The 27,179-nt window shown below is 48.5% G+C and overlaps 1 protein-coding gene across 1 annotated transcript; it reads left to right on the top strand.

The window, feature by feature from the left end:
- Window positions 1–1,644: 1,644 nt before the first annotated feature.
- On the top strand, window positions 1,645–17,369 carry SH2D1B (SH2 domain containing 1B). Its single transcript, XM_072851428.1, has 6 exons — window positions 1,645–1,738; window positions 4,372–4,467; window positions 4,603–4,761; window positions 10,924–10,987; window positions 14,043–14,211; window positions 17,332–17,369. Exons 3-6 carry the CDS (start codon window positions 4,628–4,630, stop codon window positions 17,367–17,369), a joined length of 405 nt encoding a protein of 134 aa, XP_072707529.1. The 5' UTR covers window positions 1,645–1,738; window positions 4,372–4,467; window positions 4,603–4,627.
- The last annotated feature ends 9,810 nt before the right edge of the window (window positions 17,370–27,179 follow it).

Below are 27,179 nucleotides of genomic sequence, written 5' to 3'. Positions count from 1 at the left end.
TACCGTGACAGTTGGAAAATGTGAGTTGTTGATGAAGTTTAACAAAGCTGGTTATGCAGTTGCATACTACTAAGAAAATCTGTGGTCCCAGGTTCTAACTCAGTGCTGTGGTTGGTGGGACAGAAGCAACCTGAGTTTCTTTTTCTCCTGGAAAGCACAATGGAAGTGTTTCTGAAGAGGAATGGAGACAATACTTGGTTTTGTAGTAGGGAATTGCTGGATAGGTGCACAAACATAGTGAGGAAAGCAAACCTTCCTCAGAAGAGAAAGCTATTGAGCCCGTTGTGCTTTCTCTTGAAAAGAAGTTGGTGGTTTCACCTTCATTATTCTGTGTCCAGAGCAGAAACTAATTCTTTAAGAAGCAGGTAAAGGAGTTGGCTTCCTTAGACACAACAGGAGCAATTAATCATCATCCAGTGCTGCTTGAGATGCTGTAGTTATTCTGACTCAACCTCATCTGCCACTCCAGAAGGTCATGGGTCTGCCCACGCCAGTCCAGTGTCACACCTGACAGCCCTGTGTGGCTTTCTCAGATGTTCTAGGATGTCTGCTACAGCACTAGGCACTCTTTTAGGCACCCGAATCCACACCCTCAGAGAATTTGAGAGATGATTCAGTTCAGGGGTTTTCAGACTTAGAAACTAAGAAGACTGAGCAGAATATCATCAACAGTAGTATACAGAGTTGAGTACCAAGCTCAAAATTTGTCATTTTCACCAGTGTAAGCACCATTGCTCTGATGCTGTGTGAGCTCAGTAACCGCCCAGACCTTGAAATAAGGAAGGTTACATGTATTCGTGATCACGGCTGATAGTTAGTATCTTTCACTACATTCAGTTATTTATTACCAAATCTACTGATCTTTGGTGTCTATTCTAGCCCCATTCACTTATGCTAAGACCTTCTCCCAAGTCTGACCCTTTTGCTGTCCTTGTTTCATTTCTTTAAAAGCTTTTTCTATTTGGAGTACTGAATTATTTTATCACAGGCTAACTCCTTTCTCCATTTAACCTGAGTTTTTCCTTCTCAAATCTTCTTTCTCAGTATTCTCAAGATTCTGTCCACTTGTGCCCTTCTTTTTTTTAGTCCTACAAATATTATGCAAATGAGTACTTTTTTCATTAATTTTCTGACAATCCTTAGCTGTTATACCACTACAATATTAGCCCTTCCCTCAACTATAGGTCCTGATTGCTATTCCAAAATTTCTCATCCCGTTAAGCCTCTTGAAATTGTTGCAAGGCCTCTGATAAATTCATTAACATTCAGGTCCCTTGATTTAAACTCTCCTTTATGTCCCAAATCCACTTTAAGCTTTTTCTAAATTTTTTTTTTTTGGTCCATTGCTTCTTCCTTGTCAATGTTTTTTCAGTATCTTTCCTGTCACTCCGTTGTCTTGCTCCTTGTTCCATTTCTCCCAGACCCCCAGTCGTTGCTGCTGCTGCTGCTCCACACAGAATCCCCTCTCCATGCTTTCTCTTCCCACCACTGGCACATTTTCTCCATCAGATCCCACTCTCTGCTTCCCCTTGCCTGATGCCCTTTGCCTGGGTCTCAATGTCATCTCAAACCTCACCATATCTTTCCCAGAGCTAGTTCGAGGCTTCTGAAGAGCATTGATGAAACAGAAATGTGCCAACTGAAGGACCGGTGCCAACACTGCATCTGCCATTGGCAGGAAAAGGAAAAGGCTGGGCAAGAATGAACTTGCTGCTCCTGGTGTTGCCTGAGGAGGAAGGTGGGCCAGGGTGGATGGTGACTGCTGCTGAAAGGAGCCTGCAGCCCCCATTTCTCCTAAAGTACTTTCTCTTTCTCATGGTTTTTTTTTTTGTCGTCAGAGAAGCGCTCTACTAAGCGGTCAGTGGGTAACGTGTGGTTGCCATTTCTGTTAAAGTAACTTCTAGATTCAGATCTGCAAAATCTACTGAAATGACTGTCTCCTGTTTCTGCACCTAGCTAATAAGGTCTTTAGGGAATATCATGAAGAACATGTAGTTGTGACCTTCGTGAAAGATAAATTTGCAGTTGTTTCCTATCTGCTTTGCTTTCAATGCAGAGGAGAGAGAACCTGCCTGAAGCAGGGCAGCGCTGAACAGCTGCTGCTCTCCCTTTTCAGAGCTGGGCTTCTGGAAGAGCCATTCACCTCACAATACTTTATGGAAATATTTTATTTATAACATGTGTAGACAAAAGTCACAAACAGTTTAATCCGTAGGAATATACAGGTGTATTTGATAGCAAGAAGGACCTTTGCAACATGCTCCTGAGGACACTTGCAAGGTGAGGGGAGGTATTTCCTCCCCACTCTCGTTATCCCCTTGGGGATGGGGACTTGTTTTATTGGTAATTGGTGGTCACTGCAGTACAGACCTCAGCTTCAGCTTCACCTTGGACTTGCCATTTCTAGGTTTCTCTCTTAGGGGAATCTTTTTTTTCTAAGTGCCTTAATTTCTTTGGCACAAAGCTGTACCTTTTTGGTTTATTCCTGGACTAACTAAGATGCTACCTGGAAATGCTCTTAGTGTCATGCATGATTAACTTGCAGTTAAACACACTAAAGTTAATATAAGATTTTTGTGTGTATGAAGTTGTCAGAGTAAGAAACATGAAAGTAACAGCTGCATGTGCAACATAGCTGTCCTTGCTTACTAGTGTTCAGTCAGTATTTACCTTGTTTTTTCCACAGGATGATTTTCCCACTCTGTGGCCAAGATGCCAGTGGTCACTGTATCTCATGCTGTGTTTCTCTGTTAAAATCCTTGTGTAGTTCTACAGCTTATTTTGATGAATTCTGTTTAAAACTCTGCATGAGCAGAGAATTGTCAAGTCTTTTCTAGAGCTTTCCATTACTTCATGATTGAGGCTGATCAGGACATCACAAACACTCATCTTCTTTCCTCAAATTCAGCTATTAATTTTGAACAAAAAAGACAAGAGTTCCTATAGATAATTTCTGCCTCCCCTATACAGTCCTGACTTATTCCTGTAATATAGCCCAATCTATGGCTTTAGTGAGGTAGATGACACACAGAAAAATAATAAAGTCATATTATTTACCACCCCCACTATCATACCTGTTCCTTTATCATACTTCATTTGCACAAAGGGAGGAGAACTGAGGTTTTGCCAGCACCATGCTGTAACTCTGGCATATCCTAAGTGTGGAGTACTCACCATCACAAGTTTCTTGGAGTTTTGTGAAATGGGGGAGGATTTGTGAAAAAGAAGGGGGAAATATCCAAATGTCATCTTTTGGCATTCCCTTGTCTTCTGTGTAGATCATCAGCAAGGTGGATCCTGGAATTGCACCACACAGGTCCAGTGTGACCGGTACTAACGAGCTAAGTGGCAGTAGTGGGGCTGGATGTTACCATCTTGAACTGAAATTGCAGGGGGTCATTGCCTCGGGGCAACGGGGTCACCAGCATGGCTTGGCAACTGGGAAATTGTGACACAACTTGAGGACTTCATAGTTCAGAAAGACTTGGCCCTACATGTCAGAGCTGGGAGGTGAACGTGCAAACAGCACGTTTTGAAATCAGGAAGACCCTTGCCAGTGCCAGCACTCGTGTATCTGGACTCCATTTTGACCTCAAGAGCGGGCTGTATTGCAGGACTCACAGATCCTTCTCCCCACCTTTGAGGACTGTCTCTCCTGCCATTCTCACCATCTGAATCACTGCTTCCCCCACATCTTTAGGTCCTCCCTCAGTTTGCTCTCCCTCACAAACACTGCCCAGCCTGGTTTGCTTCTCCAGGTCTCTGTGCTCGTCTCCTGGTCCTTGGCTTCCAAGAAGGAAAAGTACAAAATGCCTGGGAGAGCATCTCCCATGGAATTTCCTCCCTCAGGGAGCAGCAGTTCTACACGTGGCTATATCCTGTCCTTGTTGAATTGACAGAAGCTTCCCAGGGGTGGCAAAAGGCACTGTCTGACTCCCTTCTCCTTCCTGCCATGTTTCCTAAATCATGGCACAGAGACAGCAAAACTTCTTGATAAAATAGCTATACTTTAAAAACAAGAAGGGGGCAGGGGAGAGAATGCTGTGTTTTGAAAAATCTCACTCTCAAATATTGCTGACCAACTTTCACCGGAACTTGATCAAGTAAACCCAAAAGAAAAAGGAAAAAAAAAACCACAACAAAAAACAAACAACTGTGTTAGAAGGCAGGATTCAAACCAAGCAGGATTTTTCAAAACTATGAGCAAGAACCCTATTTGCAGGGCTTTGAGCAATTTTAAACATAAAAGTTAACTTAAAAATGTAACTATACTTAGATGTCAACTTAGCTATTGCATAGCTTTGAAGTGTGATACACAACTCAAGTGTCTGCTGATAGAATGTGACAAAAGACTCTTCCTTTCTGATGTAGACTGTGACCAGCGTAGACAAACTATTTCCCATTTCCTGCCTTCACTGCATTCATGAGCTGTTACCACAGGCTGGCAGCCGACTTCACTACAGACAGGTCAGTGATAACAACACAGATGAACTCGTGTATGTACTTAGCATCTCCAATTTCAGCTGTCTGCGGACAGCTGCATTTGGAATAAGTCTTCTTTTAATGCCAGGCTTCTGACTTTCTCTGGAATTGGTTTGAAAGGTGAGAGACCTTGTTTCTTTTGCCCATGGAGTTCCCATTTTTTCATGGAAAGATAACAAGAAGAACCTGTGAAGAACTGCTGAGCAAGAACGGAAAGAATGGTAGCTATTTAATACGAGACAGTGAAAGTGTGGAAGGAGCCTTGTGTCTCTGTATTTTGTAAGTACTCTAATACTAAACTTTTTATGAGTTTTCAAACAGATCCAGTGTTCATCTTCTCTAACATTAATAGTTCTTCCTTAATATTAACAGACTCCAAGGGGGTGTGCATATGTATTCAAGTAATACTGGTTGCCTTAGACTACCTTTATAGTAAATGGTGAGAGGGTGGCATTTGCAGAAGACATTTTATACAAGAGAGGATAGATGAACTGTAATCTGCTGATGCTGGTCTCTGTCTGCAGACAATAAGGGGAGCTCAGAGAAAATAGTTTAGCCTGCCAAAACATGGTAAAAACCTTCCTCAAAGTTGCTGCCTCTCTAATGATGAGTAAATAGCATTTCAGCACTGAAAAGTCTCATGGTAGGTTACAAAATAGTTCCTTCTATGTAGGCTTTCTATCTGATGAAAGCTTAGCCTTGTTCTTCAAAGGGATTTTATCTTATTTAAGAACATAAGCTGAGACAGAAAGCTATAATGTCCTATTCATATTCACATGACAGGTCCATGAACAAAATGGGCATAGAAAATTGCTACTTCTAGTCCTTAACTTTAATTACTACAATTACAATTTTATTATTTTATTTTCCTATAGGGAATAACATTTTTATTTCCCTTTCAAGAAGCTTGTTTTACACTTTTCATATATAATTGATCTTTTCCTAATGCGTTCAAAGTTTATAAATTAGTAACTCTGAGTCTTTCTTTGTTTGACCCTATGAGGTTTTACGCTCTCTTTGAGGATGTGTTTGAGTGTGACATGAAAAATTTTTAACATTACATCTAATTAATTCAAAAATATCAGAAAATTATTTTATCAATAATGAAAAATGCATTTCTTTTGAAACAAATCAAAGGAGAAAGAGAAAAAGGGAGAGGGAAATGGAGTACTATGGGGTTGGTGGGTAGAAGAAAGGAGGTCCGTGAAATGACAGAGTAAGGAGAACAGAAATGGCAAGCGGGGAACAAACAGAGCCCTCAGGGAGGGAGCCACGGGAATCTGCCTTCAGTATGGTGTGGAAGGAGACAGCGTAGTGGGTGCAGGGAGGGCAGGGAGCCTGGGAGTGAGAGGGCATGCATACCCTGCCAGAAGGGACAAATGGGGATCTTGGCACGGAGAAAGAATGACAATATTAGTCCCTGACATGGGAAGATGGCTGTTGAGATCTCATGCAGTAGAGAGAGATGAGAAAGTGAAGGGCTGCTTAGGTGTGTGCAACGAGTTTGAACTACTGATGTAACAGAGGGCACGTCTACAGAGTACATTGGGGGCAGATGCAAGCTGATGCAAATTTTAAGCTTGGTGCCACACTAACACAGTTGCTTTCTTTTTTTTTTTTTTTTTTTTTTTAAGGGCAAAGCAGATCTACCTTGTCATAGCTTGCAGACATGCTTTTGTCTATTGACAGTGTTCTGGGCAGGCATATGAAAAAGCATATGACTTCCAGCTAGCCTCTGTGGGGTTTTAGTGTGAAAAACTGTTAAAAACTTTAGTGTTTAGTGTATTTGACTTTAACTCATGCGTTAACAAATGTAATAGTTAAACTGCAGGGGTGGCGGCAACGGTATGACGGATACTGGCCTGCAGAGGTGAAAGCACGGCTTGTCTTCAGACAGCAAATGGGATGAATGGTAATAATGTATTGGCTCAGAATTGCCTCAGAGACTGGACTGTCTGTCAGTGGTTGACTACGCAGAGGAAAGCTGTCCTAAAACTGGAGGCAATCAGCACAGAAACTCTCAGTGCTGTTTCAAGACAACTTTTGGATTAGAATTGCATCTTAAAGCATTGCTTAGCACCTAACATGGTTGATGCACAAACTGATGCACACCTCTCAAATTAGCGGATCCATGGGCGGAGATACCGATCCACTTGCTACAGAAAACAACTTTTTTTTGTCCTCTACTGATTGGGGTGTGGGGGGAGGGCACTCCCTTGGAGGATCTGGGAGTCAGAATGATGGGACCCGTTCAAAAGCATCTCTTCTCTAATTGGGCATGGTGCACAGCTCTGCTGATATGTCTTCCTCCACAGCACACTGCCACTTTCATCCAAAGCTGTCCCAGGTCTCTGACAGTGCCTCAGTCCAGAGCTACTGCTCTTGCTACTGTTCTCCTTATGGCTCAACATGTCATTCTACCAAAACAAGCTCCTCTCACCCGGCTTTTCTGCCACTGGATCTCCCCTGTGCCCAGACCAGGCACTTTATTAATTTGTACCATATGCAGCTGTTGGTAAGCATTTAGTAGTTAATGTGGAAATAGAAGCTTCCATTTTAATGGTAGTTTCATGTTTATTCAGTAAAAATTACAGGAGCCAAATAATATCCAGGCAGTAACCTTTCAAAATTTGGATGATAGGTGAAAAACAAGTTTCAAAAATAATCAGTTTCTGGTAGGTTTTTTTCTCACTTCTATGCCATTTAAAGAAGATTCTATGCCATTTAAACATTTAAAGAATGAACAGTCACATTTATAAAATACTCTTAAGCCAGGAACATGTGAATTTCCACAGGTAACTCAAGGAGGAAAAAAACAGAAGATGCATCCCTGTGATGCAACTCTTTGAATCAAAGCAAATTGATTCTAACTGGAAGTCATATCCTGATTGCAGTCCATAGTAACTTTTTTTGCAGAACAATGTAGTTTACTTCCAGACTAACTAGTCATTTATGCGCAACTTAGGTTTTCACCCTAAGTTTCTCCCTCTCATGACAGCTCCAGTCATGTAGCTACAGCTGAAATCCTTCTGATGAACATGCATACCAGTTAAAAGACTTTGTTTTCAAATACTGCTTCCCCCACTCCCCGTTATTTGTGGTTTACATATCTTTGCAACTTTACTGCCTTTTTTGGTCATGGTCATGATCTTCAGTTCATCTTCTGAATAGCTGCCATTGCGGTATTGTCTCGTCCCACTGGGTGGGTTGCGAGATGGGTGAATCTTTTGATTCGCCAGGGATTTGTGTACCGACGAAGGCCGACCTCTGCTCGGCAGAGCCGCGTGGCCGGTAGAGTCACAACAATGACTCAGAGGAACAGTCTGACCAGCAACTTTATTAACTGGCGAATTCGACAAACAGACAAACTTAACAAACTGGCAAGCTCAACGAACGAACAGAGGTGATTTGGCAATGGACCTATTTTCTGGGCAACCCGTCACAATTCATCCAAAACACATATACCCGGATATAGATATAGTGGAAGAGTAGAGGAAGAGAGAAGTAAGAAAAGGAAAAGAGAAGAGATAGAGAAAAGGAAAGGTATCGCCACGCTTGGATCCCGCGATGACGATGACAGACGTGGCAATGCTCCGGTGGTGGGCATGCACCATTCCCTGGGGGGGGGGCCTTTTTGTACTCTAGTCCCTGCCTCAGGTCATGCCCCATGAGGATTTATGTTGTTCTGGTCCTCGAAAGTTCACAGGCGCTGGGAGAGAGGGGTGGTCGCGAGGAGTTTCATTCCAAGTTTCAGGTGGTCACAGGCCCATTCCTTAAAGTCTGTGTGACCTCTGGCCATACATGGTAACTGCGCATCCTCCGACGCGCTCTTCTTGTCCAGTGCTAGCCGACTTACTGCACCTGATCTCGCTGCAATGTTTGAGACTGTACCTCTTTTGGTGTCTCACAAGACAATACCTCTTTTAGTCTCTCCTCCGATGAGCTCTCCCCATCCTAAGCTAGCCGACTTGCCGTCACCATGCAAATCTCCCCACAATGTTTGAGACATTAACTCTTTCAGTCCCTCACAGGTATTTGATAAAGCTTTTATTTCTGTTGAAAAAATATAGCCAAAGCCATCAGTAGCCTGAGTGTTCAAATGCCTGCATATTATTATTAATAATAATAATAATTAAAACCCTGGGAAATGCAAAGGAAGAATACTTTTCTTAGAAGTAGGACCTGTGCAGTCATTTTCTGGGTGCTGGTGACTGGAGGCCATTTTCTGCTAACATCTCTCCAAGAATTCAATAGCCTTCTTGTAATACAACTGCAAAATGAAGTTTAGGGAGGTGTCACACATGAGGAGCATAAGAAGATAGATGAAAGGATGGGATGTCTGTGGAACCAAATTACTTTTATATAAAGGCCTGTGTTAGGTTTAGTTCATGAGTTCTTTGAAACCCTTCGTTAGAGTAATCTTATATTTCAAGACATGAAACGTTCTCTCATTTTGCAAACTCTAGGCTCCCTTCTGTTTTGCTTTTCTATCTCTGTCTCATTCAATTTTACTGCACAACCTCTCATGTCTTTAATACTACCTGCTCTTTGCAGACATTTCCAGGCTTGTGCTTTGTTAAAAATGTGGTGTCTCTTCCTTCCACCACAGTGTCTGCTTTCAGCAGCAGGGGTCAGAGACTTAGCCCACTGTTAAGTCCCTAATATCATACATGCTCTTGGGTATATGTATGTCCACTATCATATACATCTCTAGCTATACTCTGGTCGAATCAAACATATTCTAGGTTGAAGTAGCCTGCTACATGATCACATCTGGAATACATGAAGGTACAGACAGCTCAAGGGGTCACTGTGTGGGGCAGCGTGGGGGAAATAAGAGTATGAATTTGTGGTGCCACAATTACCTGAGGGCTCCCACAAGGAAAGCAGATTACATGAAAAATATTCTGCAACTTCACACTCCTGCGTATGCCGTGGCAACCTCCTCACCTGTTCTCTTCTTCAGAGGAATGCCAGTAGATCTCATGTGAAAGGTGAACTGCAAGTTTTCTACAGAATCATTCTTTACCACTACTTAGATTAATATGGTTTTCCTTCTCTCTCTCTCCCCTCACATCCTTCCCAACTTCTGCCAATATGATAGAAGACATTGGCAAAGACAATCTTTCAGAGCATCGCTCCATGCCAATGTGCCTCTTTCCATACAGCATTGTGGTCTTGTGTCATATCCCAGCTGAATCTCTCATCCTTGTTCTCAGCTGTAGATCAGTCTTTTGAAAGGTGACTACTTCTCTTATGGTGTGGTAGTCAGTTGGAAGCCAGCCCATTTCCCCCTAGAGTATGACTTCAGGGAAAGATGGGCACCTCCTTTTTGTCTTTGTAGTTATCTAGGTCTTCCTTATAGCTCCATTTTTGAAGGAGGGGTACATGTTAGCACTGTCTTTCCATTGTGAAAAGATTGTCTGATGATTAGTCCAACGTATGTAAAGTCTGAGAGTCGACTGGGCCCCGGCTCCCCTTGTGCTCACTGCTGATGGAGGTACTGCAGCTCTCAACGACACATGTGCCAGCCGTTCGCCTGCAGTTTATTCCCATGTTGACATTTGCACAAACTGGTTTCTAGTGCTGTGAAGCAATTCTGCTGGTGGGGAGCAAGGACTTAGGCATCCTATGGAAGCAAGAACTCTTCTCTTACATGGCACCTGCAGTGGAGTTCCAGGCTCTGTTTTGTGTTTTACTGCCTCAGAACAAGTAATGCAAATTCTCAGTGACATCCAGCCCTTTCTGGATGTATAAACTTGAAGCATTTTCATTGCTTTGACTTAGCAGATCTATTTTATTGGAGCTGTAGTAGTAGAAAACTCAGCATAGGAAATGCACCTAAGAAGCTGGAGGAAAGCTCAGGCAGTTAGTTGATGTAGAGGTGAGCTAGCTGGACATGGTCTATCGACATCTATGCTAAGCAAAGTGCAGTGACTGCAGACTGAACAGAGCACTCTTAGCTATATTTACCGTACCTGGCTAACTCTGCAGGACAAAAAAAGAGCACCATAAATTTGGTCCAAAATCAAACAGATCTGCATAGCAATGCATAGGGGTTTAGATCTGAATTAGCAAGGTATGATAAAGTAATATTTGGGTTTTTGAGGCTTAAGGAAACAACATGTATGACTAATTTTGGCTAACAGAAGATTAAACATATGACTTAGAGAATCTCAAGTATTTTGAAGGCTCAAATATAAGAATCCAATGGAAAAGTGAATGCATATATATATAAAATTTATGTTATTTAGCATCAGGCATTCCTTTAGATTTGTTTCTTTGTTTTTAGTGTTCCATTGTATTGCAGTTTACTTTAAGATACAAGCAAAGAAACAAAACCAAAACCTGGCTGTCAAGATCAGCTGTAGCAGTCTAAGCAAGTTGCAGTGGTCTGACAGTTGATAAAAAGCATAATGTGTACAACAATGTTTTTCACAGCTTTGAACAACTCATCTATACTTACCGTATCTTCAGGGAACACCAAGGATATTTTAGAATACAGGTGAGTAACCCTAATTTCATCTGTAAAGATTGCACTGAAGACCACTGTCCTGATTAAAAAAATTAATATACATTAACACATTACCTTAGAAAATATTTCCAAGTTTGCTTTCTTCTCTACTCAATTCTTGAGTTTTTAATGTTATACTTATTATTACGTATGAGCTCAGAAGTAGCTATTATCTTTGTAGAAATCCCTTATAACCTAAGTGGATCTGTTGTTTGTTGACCAGCTGCTTTCTGTTTTGGACATTTCTTTTTCATAGCATTGAAGAAAAATCTATCACTTTCATTACTTGCTCCTGTTGCTAATTAGCCTTTTTTTATTTGAAAGCTCTGCCATTGCACCCAGCATCTTGTAGGGGTTTTGAATATTTAAATGATCTTTTTGATTTAAAGACACCTGTCCTGGTTGCGGCTGGGATAGAGTTAATTTTCTTCCTAGTAGCTAATACAGTTTTGAATTTAGTATGAGAATAATGTCGATAACACACTGATGTTTTAGTTGTTGCTAAGTAATGTTTATACTAGTCAAGGACTTTTTTCAGCTTCCCATGCTCTGCCAGGCACACAGGAAGCTGGGAGGGGACACAGCTGGGACAGCTGACCCCAACTGGCAAAGGGCTATTCCATACCATATGACGTCATGCTCAACATATAAAGCTGGGGAAGAAAAGGAAGGGGGGGACATTTGGAGTGATGGTGTTTGTCTTCCCAAGCCACCGTTACACGTGATGGAGCCCTGCTTTCCTGGAGATGGCTGAACACCTGCCTGCCCATGGGAAGTAGTGAATGAATTCCTTGTTTTGCTTTGCTTGCATGCGTGGCTTTTGCTTTCCCTATTAAACTGTCTTGATCTCAACCCACGAGTTTTCTCACTTTTACCCTTCTGATTCTCTCCCCATCCCACCGGGGCAGGGAGTGAGCGAGCGGCTGTGTGGTGCTTAGTTGCCAGCTGGGGTTAAACCACAACAAGACCTATCTATAATTCTGTGTGATTCTGGGGCACCTGAACTGATGACCCCAGATAATGCTGCTCATTGCTTGAATAAGCATAAAAGCAGACTGCATCAATAAAATCCCTAGGCAAGGTGAGAGGACACTTAAAAAGCTGGCTCAGTCCTCTTCTAGTAGGACAGCCAGCAGGACTGCCAACAATTAAGTAGCATTTAAGTGGAATGAGGAACTCACTCCATAAAGGACATACCAAGTTCTCATACGCTGGTAATTTCTTGCTTATTAGTGGTTTGGACTGAGCACAAAGGACACAATTTCCCATTAAGAACTGAACGGTTTGTTGACAAAAAATAATCTATTTTGGACTATAGCCACTCTTCTGGGTTTTGCTGTCATGCCTATCAGCAGATAATAACTCAACACTTTTAGTTTCTTCAAACCCAATTTTCTTTACAAGGTTTTGCCAAGAATATGAAAGAAGAGTTCTGTTCTTCAAATTTTTAAGTCAGATTGTTTTTGCTTACTAAAATAATATACTGAAATAATATATTGATGGTGGAGGGGAGATTGTTTGGGTTTTTTTAAGGGACAGATTCATCCATGAACTTTCTAGGTTGACCCCGGCCAGCAGCTAAGCACCCACATGGCTCCTCGCTCCCTTCCCTCCCTTAGGGGAACAGGGTGGGGGGAAGAGAACATGAAGAGCAAAAATGAGGAAACTCCTGGATCAAGATAAAAGTCAGTTTAATAGGTGAAGCAAAGTTGTGCATGCAAGCAAAGCAAAGAAGGAGTTTAGTCACTATTTTCCATCGGGAGGCAGATGTTTAGCCACGTCCTGAAAGCAGGGCCTCGGCATGCGTAACAGCTACTTGGGAAGACAAATGCCATAACCACGAATGCCCCCACTTTCCTCAGCTTTTATTGCTGAGCACAACGACATAAGGGAGGGGATATCCCTTTGGTCAACTCAGGTCCGCTGTCCTGGCCATGTCCCCTCCCAGCATCTTCTGCACCCCCAGCCTACTTACTGGGGGAGCAGAGCAGGAAAAAGAGACAACCTCAAGGCTGTGAGAGCACTGTTCAGCCACAGCCAAAACACAGGTGTGTTATCAACACTGTTTGAGTCACAAATTCAAAATACAGCACTCCACTGGCTGCTATGAAGAAAGTTAACTCCATCCCAGCCAGACCAGTACGCAAAGGCAGTGGCACCCAGTCCATACAGGGCTAGAGGGAAGATAAAGGATGAAGAAAAACAAAGAAACTAAAGACACATTTCTTTGTTAGATAGCAAATGAAGCAAAACCAAAGCCCTATTCACTTTTAATGACTAGTAGTAGAACCCTCACTGTGATTCGAGCTGATTAATGTCCTTACTGTCTGTCACCGTCCTGAAGTCACCAGCGTTGCAAAGTCTCTGTACAGATCACTGGGGGCTGTGCCGTGGAAGCAGTTCAGTCCAGCTGTATGAACCTGCACGTTAAAAAGCAGTTTGTGAGAACGCTGTTCCCCTGCTTAGGAGTGCCATCCTCCGTGCTTGGGCTCAGGAGTCTCCAACGCAAGTCACAAATCTGAGACAAATAATAAACTCCTGCCTAAAAGTGAAAGCTGGTGCCGGGGACTTTCATACGGATCCTCAGACACGTCCGCTGCCTCTGCAGATGACCTTTGCTTGACAATGCTGGTATTTTGAAAAATGTTTGGCTTCTGCTTGTCACATAGTTGTTTAAATCCAACATTTTAAGTGAGAACTAAATATGTTGCCCCTAAACTTGTGCTCTAACACCAGAGGGAAGTCTGTAATGCTGTCACTCTTCAACACCCTGCGGTAGTGGATTGCTGCAATGCACATCTGAGCCAGTATTTTAAACTGATGTTCTTTTTTCAAAAAAAAGGTGGTGAGGGAGGTTACGCTTAGTGCCGTAACCACGCCACCAAACAGCTGTCCCTAGTGTTTTAAGGATAGTACAACATTCTGTCACCAAATCTGTTTACAAAACTGCTCCTTGGTAAACAAGAAACAACCCATAATTCCTTTCATTTAGGGGACTTTATGTGAAGGGCAATTGCAAACAAACTTTATTTTCCTTTCCTTGCAGACTTCTGAAGGTGTTCCAGAGAGGATCTTCAGAACATTAAAGGACCTAATATACACTTATGAAAAGCCAAATCAGGGACTAATAACAAACCTCCGCTACCCAGTAAAGAAACCAAAGGCCTCGCAAAGAAGCCAGAGGTTCAAGTCAGGAAAGGACGACATTTACAATGGTGAGAAATTTAGCTCTGCCTTTGTGGGGTTTTTTTTAAGACAACTGCATTGACAGGTCTGTGGTGAATAGCTGCTGTGTCCTCTGAGACCAGCTTGCATGGACAGAAGTTCAACATCCTTCCTTCTCTCTTATGTTCCCTGGAAAACGGTTACTCCCAGCTCACAGGTTACACACCCTCATCCACTACAAATTAACAAGTTAAAATTGCAAGAGATACAGAAGGCCAAGCATGATGTTGCCCACAGCTCACTCCTTCATGGGTGTTGATGCTTCTAGGCTAGGGAAGGCTGAGGACCAGTTTTACTCAATGTGCTTCTGCCAAGCTGCCAGGCCCCTGCACTTCACTGGGAGTTGAGGCTGTCCTTTACGTTCATTGTCCAGGTTGAAAGCTATTTTTATACCAAATCTAACTCAGTTATTTTTTAAATGCTAGGAGAAAAAAAGAAAAAAAGAAAAAAAAGCCAGCCACCTTGTGGTTTGTTGTGATTTGTATTAAAACATGACTAATTTTTTAAGTTAGTATGTTGAAAATGAGAAGCATATAGCCTTGTGCTCAGGATCACAGCTTTGGAACCAGAGAGCACAGTCTCTGGTTGATCTTCTGCTAACTTCTGCGCACAAGTCCCAGCTATAAGATAAGGGTAAAATGTTTTACCTGACAGAAATATTATGCACATGGATACAATAAAGATGGAGGTTTTCACAAAGTGGTAGACCATGTTTTATAGTCCCATGTCATCTTTATGTCCTTGGTTTGGGGAGGATGAATAGAGATACTATCGGTAACTTGCCAGCATCCCTCACACACTTTTGAAAGCCACTTTTCATATTACTGTTGTATGATGCTCAGCTGCAGTATCCATCAGGTCACAGGCTGCAAAATAATCTTGAAACTCTTCTAGGTCCTCTGATGAGAAGACTAAGTGTAACGAGCAAGGGAAATCCTTTCATTAAGTACAGTTACCGTACAGGAAAAAATTCTTGCAGTATCCAGTCTTCTGTGTGATTTATATCTCATGAGTAACACTAGCTAAAATGCAGGGGTGTGGGCCAGCCTCCGTGTGGTGCAGTCATACTTCCTGTCTGTATGACAGATGCTGGTTTTTTGCAACAGCTCCCTGTGTCAAGCAGACAGGATAGGAAGGGGTGAGCTCTCCCCACCACTTCATGCACTAAGCTGCATTTTTAGGGGCCAGTGCAGCAACAACCTTGCTGAGAGAAACAGTAGCAAAGAGACATTTCCAGTGTCCCCAACATTACATTATCACTTGTATCACTAAGGCAGATATGTCACATTTGCTCTAAAAAAGGTTTGAACTGTTGCCGTGAAAAGCCGAAATCAGGACTCAATAGTCGGGATGACTATTAAGCAGGTATTCTTTATTGCAGCGCTGGGCAGCACTGGGGATCGCTCCGCCACAAGTGCTCCGCCAGGTTAGCACAACACATCAGTTCATATACAGAAAAATCATACATATTCATCAGATTTCCTGAAAAGGGCAGTTTTATGGTGATGAGTTCCCAGAATTCATTTACATAGTCCAAGCATGCGCAGTAAAATTAGGGTTAGGGTCTTTTCACCCTCCCGGTGGTCTTCCATAGTCTTCCTCACATTGTCCACTAGTTGAACTTTGGGCTTCCTTTGTCCACATATAGTCATTGAGTTAGCTCATCAGTCCTTCGGCCTTGGAATGTTACAAGGGGGTCGACTTAAGCTAGTTCTTTGGTGCTTATCTTTGGCACAATCCTCCTGAGTTCCTGTTATCAGTGATTTAATTAGGAAGCCTAACGAGCTTGCTCAAGGCCTGCTTAGTCCTATCAGGTAAGAAGTCACAGGAAATGTCCCACCATCAACTCTGCTCAGCAGGTAACCAAAACTATCTTTGCAGGGGAAGAGAACAAAAGAGAACAAGGATGTGAGTGAAACTAAAAAAATGCAAGTCTATGTCTTAGTCAGGGATTTAACCCTTTCAGTATGGTATCTTGTCACTGCCGCTCCAGGGAGATGGAAAATACTGCAGTAGCATGGAAAAATCAGGTGTAATACATATTTTATTGTCTCGTCCTGCAACATGGACTTTTCTAGAAGATGCACAATGTCTTGGTCTGGACTCACAGGAAGGAAAAAAAAACCTTTCATTTCACTATCAAGATGTTTGTGATTGTCATAAAAATGAAGGCTTTTGAAAATCAAATCAGTTTGGAATTGTTGCTGTTCAATTTTAATTTAAATTTCACTTATACAGCAGTCCAAACTTGCCCTTCAGACTGCTTTGTTATGTGCTCACAGGCGCAGTTTAGGTTAATGTCATGATGGTTATCTCTCTGAAATGCAGGCACCACATAGGACACCACGGTGCTTTCTAAAGCAAGCACCATACTTTTCTAGCCCAGTCCCTTGCGTTGCACCGGCAGCTGGCTTTGCAGGACGTGCAGGACTGAGTGCTCCAGTGCAACCAGTGGAACAACTCATGGGACTGGGGTCATGATACTGGTTGTTGGACAGTTTTGAACATCGTTTTCTAGCCCAGGAACAGCTTGTCTGGGGGTGGCTGCTTGAGGAGACAGTAGGTTTCCATAGTGGAGATGGAGTCCTAAGCATTCAATTTCTGCCTTTCTGCTATCTTCTCAAAAAACTTAATAAATCTGACGAGGCCTAAGAGAGAAAGGGTTTTTTCAGGCTCTCCTCCCTTAGCTGGGAGGAGAGCTTTTCTGTTGGGTATTTATTTAGAGAAGAAAGGGTGTGTTATGCTATAGTCATAGCTATCTCAGCTATTGATCTGATTGATCTGATTTACTAAGTATGGATGATTTCCAACAGTTGACTGTTCCTCAGGAAGAAGGGGTCTCAGGTGGATACAACTGTTTAATAACAGAGCTTGCTGGCTCAGAAAAGACAATGCAGGCTTTGCGCCCATATGGGCTCCTGGAGGACTCAGTCCATAGGACACAGGGCCTAAACGTTGGCCCTGCAATAGCAGAGAGAATACTGAGAAACCAAATTGAGTTATTGATACCTGCCCAGCAACACAGCCACAGGCCATCCTGCTTACCGTGGGCTTTCAGAGCAGCCATTTGCAATGACAACATCTTTTTTTTTTTATTGATTTCTTTACAGAAATTGATGACAGCGAATATGTCGATGTCTTACCCTGAGTGATCTGCAACCTGATGATTTGGGAAGCTGGTGTTTCAGGCTGTGCCACAGCGCAACGCATCCGCTAGGGAGAGCTGCCAGCTGGGCATTCGCTGCTGTGGATCTGTACCTCTGGAATTAGTCTCCTCCTTTTGCAGACTGTCAGAGCAGCTGTATATTCTCCCAGTAGATCCAGTACAAGCTACTGTATATTTTTGTTCAGCAATAAAAGAATTAATTTTTACAAGACACATGCATACATACACATATATATGGGAGCAGGAAGGGTATCTGTGTGCACGTATGTGTATTTTGGTTTTTTAGTCAGCAAACTGTCCAAGGTGTCTACTGATAAAATGAATAATCTGTTAGAAAGCAGCAATATAATTACAATAAATGAATGTGCATAAAGCAGTAGTTTATGGCAGAACTATATATGTTGATAAAAATGATACATGATAAAGATTCTCTTGGCATCATATGATGCTTAAAAACCTCTAAACTTTGTTACTTTGTGCACGATTCATGTTGTTACCTCATTGTTGGATAAGTGGATAGTATTTCAGCTATGTCACGGAATACTAGTATTATCCTGCACTTTGGAATAATCTAAATTAAAACAAAAAGGCTGTGTTAAATCCATGCTATAAAGAATTAATCAACAACATGAAAATGGTTTGAAATGCTTTTAATATCAATGAATGGTTCTGGTAGATTACAAGAGGAGTGCAAGTTCCACATGTGTATTGGTATGAACTCATCTCTTTTTTTTAATACATACTGTACAAATGAGAATGCTTACTACATTTCATTTGCTACTGCCATTAGCTCTGTATTGTAATGTGTATGGGTTCTGTTGGTTTGTAATGTAACTTTCTTTAATCTTACCCCTCATTTTAAATATTTAATACATACTTTTGTTCTGAAGGTGGCCTGCAACTCGCAGCCCAAGCCAGAATTGGAACGTATGTCCTGATTCTCCCGGTCGCTAGTACCAACTCCCTCTCCGTTTGTGATCTTGAGGAAGACATTTATACTGGTTCTGTGCTCGTTTAAGATCTTTCACACATTATTTATGTATTTATATGAGTAATACTAGTTAGATTTCTTTCTTATTGTGTTTCTTTCACACCAGTATTTGTTAAAGGACTTTTAGATCTTTCAGCGCTTTGGACATCATTATGAATTTAACAGTGCTAACAGTTTTTGGTGTCAGGCTCAAAGGGCACTTGTAGCATGAAGGAGATAAATAAGAATATTAATTAACCCTGGCATTGCCAAAAATACTAACATAAGTGTCCAAAAACCATAAATTGAAAAGAAAGTAGTTGTCCATGGAAAATGGTACTATTGGACAGGAAAAAAAAAGCAATTCTTGCTCTGTAGAAGCACATACACTGATGTGTCTCTTTATTGCAGAATTCAGCAGCCTGCCTGACAGTTGGTTATCACATGTATCAGACTGAGCAGCTGCTATGCTGAGACATCCCAACTCCAGCAGCCTGGTCTTTAACAGTACAGAATACTACACGCTTTCTGAAATGAGAGTCTCAGCAGTCCCCCACGTGCTAAGCTAGTCACACTGGTGTTCAACCTTAGGAAAAGGCCGAGCGACAAGGGATTGCGAGCCATGCCTCATGACTCCGACTGCGTGATTCCTGATGCCTGAACAGACTATTACTCACAGCCAAAAAGGAGAAGAGGATGGGCTGCGGTGCTTTTTAGTCGGCAGTTGCTCTGGTTAACGTGCTGCACTGCAGGCAGCCATGTTTTGGACTTCGATTTACAATGCCCCAGTGGCTGCAGCTCCAGACGCTACATCCACACCTGAAGGTGCAGCCAAGCCCACGCTCCCGTGACTTCTAAGGAATTACTTCTGAGGTGGTCACCTGACACACAGAGCATGGAGAAGGATCAAGGATTTAACGGAGGAAGCATGCACCAGACTGAAAAGAAACTAATTTACAATATTCATCTGTGCTTTACAGGGATATATGTGTTCAGTTAATAGTATAAGAAAATGAGGTTAATATATTAATTACCACAACTCTTTGCAGGCCACATAGATTCGAAAACAATCTGTGCATAACTTTCAAAAAAGTGTTTGCAAGCTTCACACAAGCACCTAAATATCCAAAACACCAAAGAGCAGGACGTGTGTGTGCGCATCTGCGTGCGGGCTGAGCAGCGAGGGGCCGAATCACGTTGTACCTGAACGCTCCAGAGGTCTAAGGACCAAGTGTGAAAGCGCAGCCGGGGTGTCCCGACGGGAAGGGGCCACCTCACGCCCATGAGGACGGAACGACTCTTGTCACGCGGTCCTTGGCGTCGCCGCCTCTCTCGTGGGCCGGCACGGGCCGGTTGGCGAAAGTTTGGTGACACCGGGAGGCCCCGAGCAGGCACCCGGCAGCAGCAGGAGGCCTTCCGCTCTGGCAGCAGAGGAGAAGCTGGCCGGAGGGGAAGCAGGGGCAGGGAAGCGGGGAGGAAGGCGAGGGGCCGCGGCGGTGCCGCCCGGCTGCAGCTGGAGGCGGGGGCAGGTGGGGTCGGTGCGGGGCCTGGGGGCCTGTGGAGAGCGGGGAAATGGAGGCGGGGGGCGAGAGGCGGGTGTGCGCGGGAGGGGCAGGCGGGTGTGCGTGTGGCGGAGGAGCAGAGGGGGGTGTCAGGCGGTCGGTGTCGGGTCCCGCGGCCGTGGGCGGCGGCGCGTCCGCGGGGCGGGCGCGCGGGGCGCGGGTGCGAGCGGTGGGGCGCAGGGCGGTGTGAGGCCTGTAGGGGTCGCTGTGCGCGCCCCGGTGGTGGGGATCGGCGTTAGACGAGCGGCCAGGTCGCGGGACGCTGGTCCGCAGGGCACCGAGTTCGATCCCCACCACCACCTTTTGCCCGCGGGCAGCCCGCCACGGGGGCCCGCGCACCTTGCTCCGCCTCTCGCCATCGCCTCGGCCGCACCTGGGCTAGCGCCGCACGGGCACCTTTGCCTTTCCTCCTTCACCCGACACGAGCCGCAGCCCGCAGCATCCTTCTTGCCCTCTGGCTCTGTCCTCCCCTCCCACGGGAGAGGGCAGGGAGCCCCAGGCAGCAGGGGCGCCTGCCTGCTGCCCGCGCTCAACCCCACACCCCAGCCAGAGGAAAGGCTGACCTGGAAAAGCGAGGCAGCAGCAAGGCAAAGGAGGGCTGCGGGCGCAGCGGGAAACCTGCGGCGGCTCCAGTCCTGCGGCTGCCTGCCAGAGGCGGGGGGGCTGCACGACTCGGCACGCCCCAGCCACATACACCTCCTCGTAGGAAAAGTCGCGTTCCCTGACTCTGGGACCAATTCGTCTTTCGCTATGGGGCCGCTTCGTCTTTAGCCTCTGAAGGGTGGCAGCCGACACCAAGTTGGGCGGGAGCGTTGATCTGCTTGAGGGCAGGAAGGCTCTCCAGAGGGACAGAATCATAGAATCGGTCAGGTTGGAAAAGACCTCGAAGATCATCTAGTCCAACCGTCAACCCAACACCTCCATGCCTGCTAAACCACGTCCCAAACCGCCACGTCTACACGTTTTTTGAACGCCTCCAGGGATGGTGACTCCACCACCTCTCCGGGCAGCCTGTTCCAGCGCTTGACCACCCTTTCAGTCAAGAAATTTTTCCTAATATCCAATCTAAACCTCTCCTGAGGCAACTTGAGGCCATTTCCTCTCGTCCTATCGCTAGTTACTTGGGAGACGAGACCGACACCCACCTCGCTACAACCTCCTCACAGGTACTTGGAGAGAGCGAGAAGGTCTCCCCTCAGCCGCCGCTTCTCCAGGCTAAACGAGCCCAGTTCCCTCAGCCGCTCCTCATCAGACTTGTTCTCCAGACCCTTCGCCAGCTTCCTTGCCCTTCTCTGGACACGCTCCCGCACCTCAGTGTCCTTCTTGTACTGAGGGGCCCAAAACGGAAACACAGCAGTCGAGGTGCGGCCTCACCCGTGCCGAGCGCAGGGGGCACGATCGCTTCCCTGCTCCTGCTGGCCACGCTATTCCTGATGCAAGCCAGGATGCTGTTGGCTTTCTTGGCCACCTGGGCACACCGCCGGCTCATGTTCAGCCGGCTGTCAGCCAGCACCCCCGGGGCCTTTTCCGCCGGGCAGCTTTCCAGCCACTCTTCCCCAAGGCCGTCGCGTTGCATGGGGTTGTTGCGACCCAAGGGCGGGAGCTGGCGCTTGGCCTTGTTGAACCTCATACAGCTGGCCTGGGCCCATCGATCCAGCCTGCCCAGACCCCTCTGCAGAGCCGTCCTACCCTCAGGCAGATCGACAGCCACCTGAAAGGAGGCTGTAGCCAGGAGGGGCTCGGTCTCTTCTCCCAGGTAACAAGCGACAGGACGAGAGGAAACGGCCTCAGGTTGCGCCAGGGGAGGTTTCCGTGGCACGTTAGGAAAAATTTCTTCACCGGAGAAGCACTGTCGAGCACTGGAAGAGGCTGCCCAGGAAAGTGCTGGAGCCACCGTCCCCGCAGGTAGTCAAAGGACCTGTAGACGTGGCGCTTCGGGACATGCTGGGCAGCGTCAGGTTTACGGCTGGACGCGATGACCTTAAGGGTCTTTTCCAGCCCAAAGGCTTCTATGATCCTACGAGTCTAACCCGGATGAACTGTCTTAAGATAAAGATGCGTAGGTAGATAGAGAGTTGACGTTGTCTCCTGTGTAGTAGTCACGGTCAGGTAAGCCTGCCTGAAGGAGCCCAGCTGATTGCAAGGAGGAGAAGGACAGCCCCCACCCTGAGGAATAAAGGACACCCCTGGACTATCGAGAGAAGGCCAGCACCCCAGCCCCTGCCACACCGCTGCAAAACCCTCCCGTTAGCTGGCATGCCAGAGAAGTGACGGTAGCGAGAGCGACGCCAGGGACCTTTCGATCAAGAGAGAAGCAGACGGATGATGACGCCGTAGACTCGAGGTGCTCTGCAAAACAGCAGGACGTGTGTGTGCGCGTCTGCGTGCGGGCTGAGCAGCGAGGGGCCGAATCACGTTGTACCTGAGCGCTCCAGAGGTCTAAGGACCAAGTGTGAAAGCGCAGCCGGGGTGTCCCGACGGGAAGGGGCCACCTCACGCCCATGAGGACGGAACGACTCTTGTCACGCGGTCCTTGGCGTCGCCGCCTCTCTCGTGGGCCGGCACGGGCCGGTTGGCGAAAGTTTGGTGACACCGGGAGGCCCCGAGCAGGCACCCGGCAGCAGCAGGAGGCCTTCCGCTCTGGCAGCAGAGGAGAAGCTGGCCGGAGGGGAAGCAGGGGCAGGGAAGCGGGGAGGAAGGCGAGGGGCCGCGGCGGTGCCGCCCGGCTGCAGCTGGAGGCGGGGGCAGGTGGGGTCGGTGCGGGGCCTGGGGGCCTGTGGAGAGCGGGGAAATGGAGGCGGGGGGCGAGAGGCGGGTGTGCGCGGGAGGGGCAGGCGGGTGTGCGTGTGGCGGAGGAGCAGAGGGGGTGTCAGGCGGTCGGTGTCGGGTCCCGCGGCCGTGGGCGGCGGCGCGTCCGCAGGGCGGGCGCGCAGGGCGCGGGTGCGAGCGGTGGGGCGCAGGGCGGTGTGAGGCCTGTAGGGGTCGCTGTGCGCGCCCCGGTGGTGGGGATCGGCGTTAGACGAGCGGCCAGGTCGCGGGACGCTGGTCCGCAGGGCACCGAGTTCGATCCCCACCACCACCTTTTGCCCGCGGGCAGCCCGCCACGGGGGCCCCGCGCACCTTGCTCCGCCTCTCGCCATCGCCTCGGCCGCACCTGGGCTAGCGCCGCACGGGCACCTTTGCCTTTCCTCCTTCACCCGACACGAGCCGCAGCCCGCAGCATCCTTCTTGCCCTCTGGCTCTGTCCTCCCCCTCCCACGGGAGAGGGCAGGGAGCCCCAGGCAGCAGGGGCGCCTGCCTGCTGCCCGCGCTCAACCCCACACCCCAGCCAGAGGAAAGGCTGACCTGGAAAAGCGAGGCAGCAGCAAGGCAAAGGAGGGCTGCGGGCGCAGCGCGAAACCTGCGGCGGCTCCAGTCCTGCGGCTGCCTGCCAGAGGCGGGGGGGCTGCACGACTCGGCACGCCCCAGCCACATACACCTCCTCGTAGGAAAAGTCGCGTTCCCTGACTCTGGGACCAATTCGTCTTTCGCTATGGGGCCGCTTCGTCTTTAGCCTCTGAAGGGTGGCAGCCGACACCAAGTTGGGCGGGAGCGTTGATCTGCTTGAGGGCAGGAAGGCTCTCCAGAGGGACAGAATCATAGAATCGGTCAGGTTGGAAAAGACCTCGAAGATCATCTAGTCCAACCGTCAACCCAACACCTCCATGCCTGCTAAACCACGTCCCAAACCGCCACGTCTACACGTTTTTTGAACGCCTCCAGGGATGGTGACTCCACCACCTCTCCGGGCAGCCTGTTCCAGCGCTTGACCACCCTTTCAGTCAAGAAATTTTTCCTAATATCCAATCTAAACCTCTCCTGAGGCAACTTGAGGCCATTTCCTCTCGTCCTATCGCTAGTTACTTGGGAGACGAGACCGACACCCACCTCGCTACAACCTCCTCACAGGTACTTGGAGAGAGCGAGAAGGTCTCCCCTCAGCCGCCGCTTCTCCAGGCTAAACGAGCCCAGTTCCCTCAGCCGCTCCTCATCAGACTTGTTCTCCAGACCCTTCGCCAGCTTCCTTGCCCTTCTCTGGACACGCTCCCGCACCTCAGTGTCCTTCTTGTACTGAGGGGCCCAAAACGGAAACACAGCAGTCGAGGTGCGGCCTCACCCGTGCCGAGCGCAGGGGGCACGATCGCTTCCCTACTCCTGCTGGCCACGCTATTCCTGATGCAAGCCAGGATGCTGTTGGCTTTCTTGGCCACCTGGGCACACCGCCGGCTCATGTTCAGCCGGCTGTCAGCCAGCACCCCGGGGCCTTTTCCGCCGGGCAGCTTTCCAGCCACTCTTCCCCAAGGCCGTCGCGTTGCATGGGGTTGTTGCGACCCAAGGGCGGGAGCTGGCGCTTGGCCTTGTTGAACCTCATACAGCTGGCCTGGGCCCATCGATCCAGCCTGCCCAGACCCCTCTGCAGAGCCGTCCTACCCTCAGGCAGATCGACAGCCACCTGAAAGGAGGCTGTAGCCAGGAAGGGGCTCGGTCTCTTCTCCCAGGTAACAAGCGACAGGACGAGAGGAAACGGCCTCAGGTTGCGCCAGGGGAGGTTTCCGTGGCACGTTAGGAAAAATTTCTTCACCGGAGAAGCACTGTCGAGCACTGGAAGAGGCTGCCCAGGAAAGTGCTGGAGCCACCGTCCCCGCAGGTAGTCAAAGGACCTGTAGACGTGGCGCTTCGGGACATGCTGGGCAGCGTCAGGTTTACGGCTGGACGCGATGACCTTAAGGGTCTTTTCCAGCCCAAAGGCTTCTATGATCCTACGAGTCTAACCCGGATGAACTGTCTTAAGATAAAGATGCGTAGGTAGATAGAGAGTTGACGTTGTCTCCTGTGTAGTAGTCACGGTCAGGTAAGCCTGCCTGAAGGAGCCCAGCTGATTGCAAGGAGGAGAAGGACAGCCCCCACCCTGAGGAATAAAGGACACCCCTGGACTATCGAGAGAAGGCCAGCACCCCAGCCCCTGCCACACCGCTGCAAAACCCTCCCGTTAGCTGGCATGCCAGAGAAGTGACGGTAGCGAGAGCGACGCCAGGGACCTTTCGATCAAGAGAGAAGCAGACGGATGATGACGCCGTAGACTCGAGGTGCTCTGCAAAACAGCAGGACGTGTGTGTGCGCGTCTGCGTGCGGGCTGAGCAGCGAGGGGCCGAATCACGTTGTACCTGAGCGCTCCAGAGGTCTAAGGACCAAGTGTGAAAGCGCAGCCGGGGTGTCCCGACGGGAAGGGGCCACCTCACGCCCATGAGGACGGAACGACTCTTGTCACGCGGTCCTTGGCGTCGCCGCCTCTCTCGTGGGCCGGCACGGGCCGGTTGGCGAAAGTTTGGTGACACCGGGAGGCCCCGAGCAGGCACCCGGCAGCAGCAGGAGGCCTTCCGCTCTGGCAGCAGAGGAGAAGCTGGCCGGAGGGGAAGCAGGGGCAGGGAAGCGGGGAGGAAGGCGAGGGGCCGCGGCGGTGCCGCCCGGCTGCAGCTGGAGGCGGGGGCAGGTGGGGTCGGTGCGGGGCCTGGGGGCCTGTGGAGAGCGGGGAAATGGAGGCGGGGGGCGAGAGGCGGGTGTGCGCGGGAGGGGCAGGCGGGTGTGCGTGTGGCGGAGGAGCAGAGGGGGTGTCAGGCGGTCGGTGTCGGGTCCCGCGGCCGTGGGCGGCGGCGCGTCCGCAGGGCGGGCGCGCAGGGCGCGGGTGCGAGCGGTGGGGCGCAGGGCGGTGTGAGGCCTGTAGGGGTCGCTGTGCGCGCCCCGGTGGTGGGGATCGGCGTTAGACGAGCGGCCAGGTCGCGGGACGCTGGTCCGCAGGGCACCGAGTTCGATCCCCACCACCACCTTTTGCCCGCGGGCAGCCCGCCACGGGGGCCCCGCGCACCTTGCTCCGCCTCTCGCCATCGCCTCGGCCGCACCTGGGCTAGCGCCGCACGGGCACCTTTGCCTTTCCTCCTTCACCCGACACGAGCCGCAGCCCGCAGCATCCTTCTTGCCCTCTGGCTCTGTCCTCCCCTCCCACGGGAGAGGGCAGGGAGCCCCAGGCAGCAGGGGCGCCTGCCTGCTGCCCGCGCTCAACCCCACACCCCAGCCAGAGGAAAGGCTGACCTGGAAAAGCGAGGCAGCAGCAAGGCAAAGGAGGGCTGCGGGCGCAGCGGGAAACCTGCGGCGGCTCCAGTCCTGCGGCTGCCTGCCAGAGGCGGGGGGGCTGCACGACTCGGCACGCCCCAGCCACATACACCTCCTCGTAGGAAAAGTCGCGTTCCCTGACTCTGGGACCAATTCGTCTTTCGCTATGGGGCCGCTTCGTCTTTAGCCTCTGAAGGGTGGCAGCCGACACCAAGTTGGGCGGGAGCGTTGATCTGCTTGAGGGCAGGAAGGCTCTCCAGAGGGACAGAATCATAGAATCGGTCAGGTTGGAAAAGACCTCGAAGATCATCTAGTCCAACCGTCAACCCAACACCTCCATGCCTGCTAAACCACGTCCCAAACCGCCACGTCTACACGTTTTTTGAACGCCTCCAGGGATGGTGACTCCACCACCTCTCCGGGCAGCCTGTTCCAGCGCTTGACCACCCTTTCAGTCAAGAAATTTTTCCTAATATCCAATCTAAACCTCTCCTGAGGCAACTTGAGGCCATTTCCTCTCGTCCTATCGCTAGTTACTTGGGAGACGAGACCGACACCCACCTCGCTACAACCTCCTCACAGGTACTTGGAGAGAGCGAGAAGGTCTCCCCTCAGCCGCCGCTTCTCCAGGCTAAACGAGCCCAGTTCCCTCAGCCGCTCCTCATCAGACTTGTTCTCCAGACCCTTCGCCAGCTTCCTTGCCCTTCTCTGGACACGCTCCCGCACCTCAGTGTCCTTCTTGTACTGAGGGGCCCAAAACGGAAACACAGCAGTCGAGGTGCGGCCTCACCCGTGCCGAGCGCAGGGGGCACGATCGCTTCCCTGCTCCTGCTGGCCACGCTATTCCTGATGCAAGCCAGGATGCTGTTGGCTTTCTTGGCCACCTGGGCACACCGCCGGCTCATGTTCAGCCGGCTGTCAGCCAGCTACCCCGGGGCCTTTTCCGCCGGGCAGCTTTCCAGCCACTCTTCCCCAAGGCCGTCGCGTTGCATGGGGTTGTTGCGACCCAAGGGCGGGAGCTGGCGCTTGGCCTTGTTGAACCTCATACAGCTGGCCTGGGCCCATCGATCCAGCCTGCCCAGACCCCTCTGCAGAGCCGTCCTACCCTCAGGC

Source organism: Ciconia boyciana, chromosome 1, assembly GCF_034638445.1.
Source record: "Ciconia boyciana chromosome 1, ASM3463844v1, whole genome shotgun sequence".
Taxonomy (NCBI): Eukaryota; Metazoa; Chordata; class Aves; order Ciconiiformes; family Ciconiidae; genus Ciconia; species Ciconia boyciana.
Note: the sequence above shows the minus strand (reverse complement) of the source record. Positions and strands in the feature narration are given on the sequence as shown.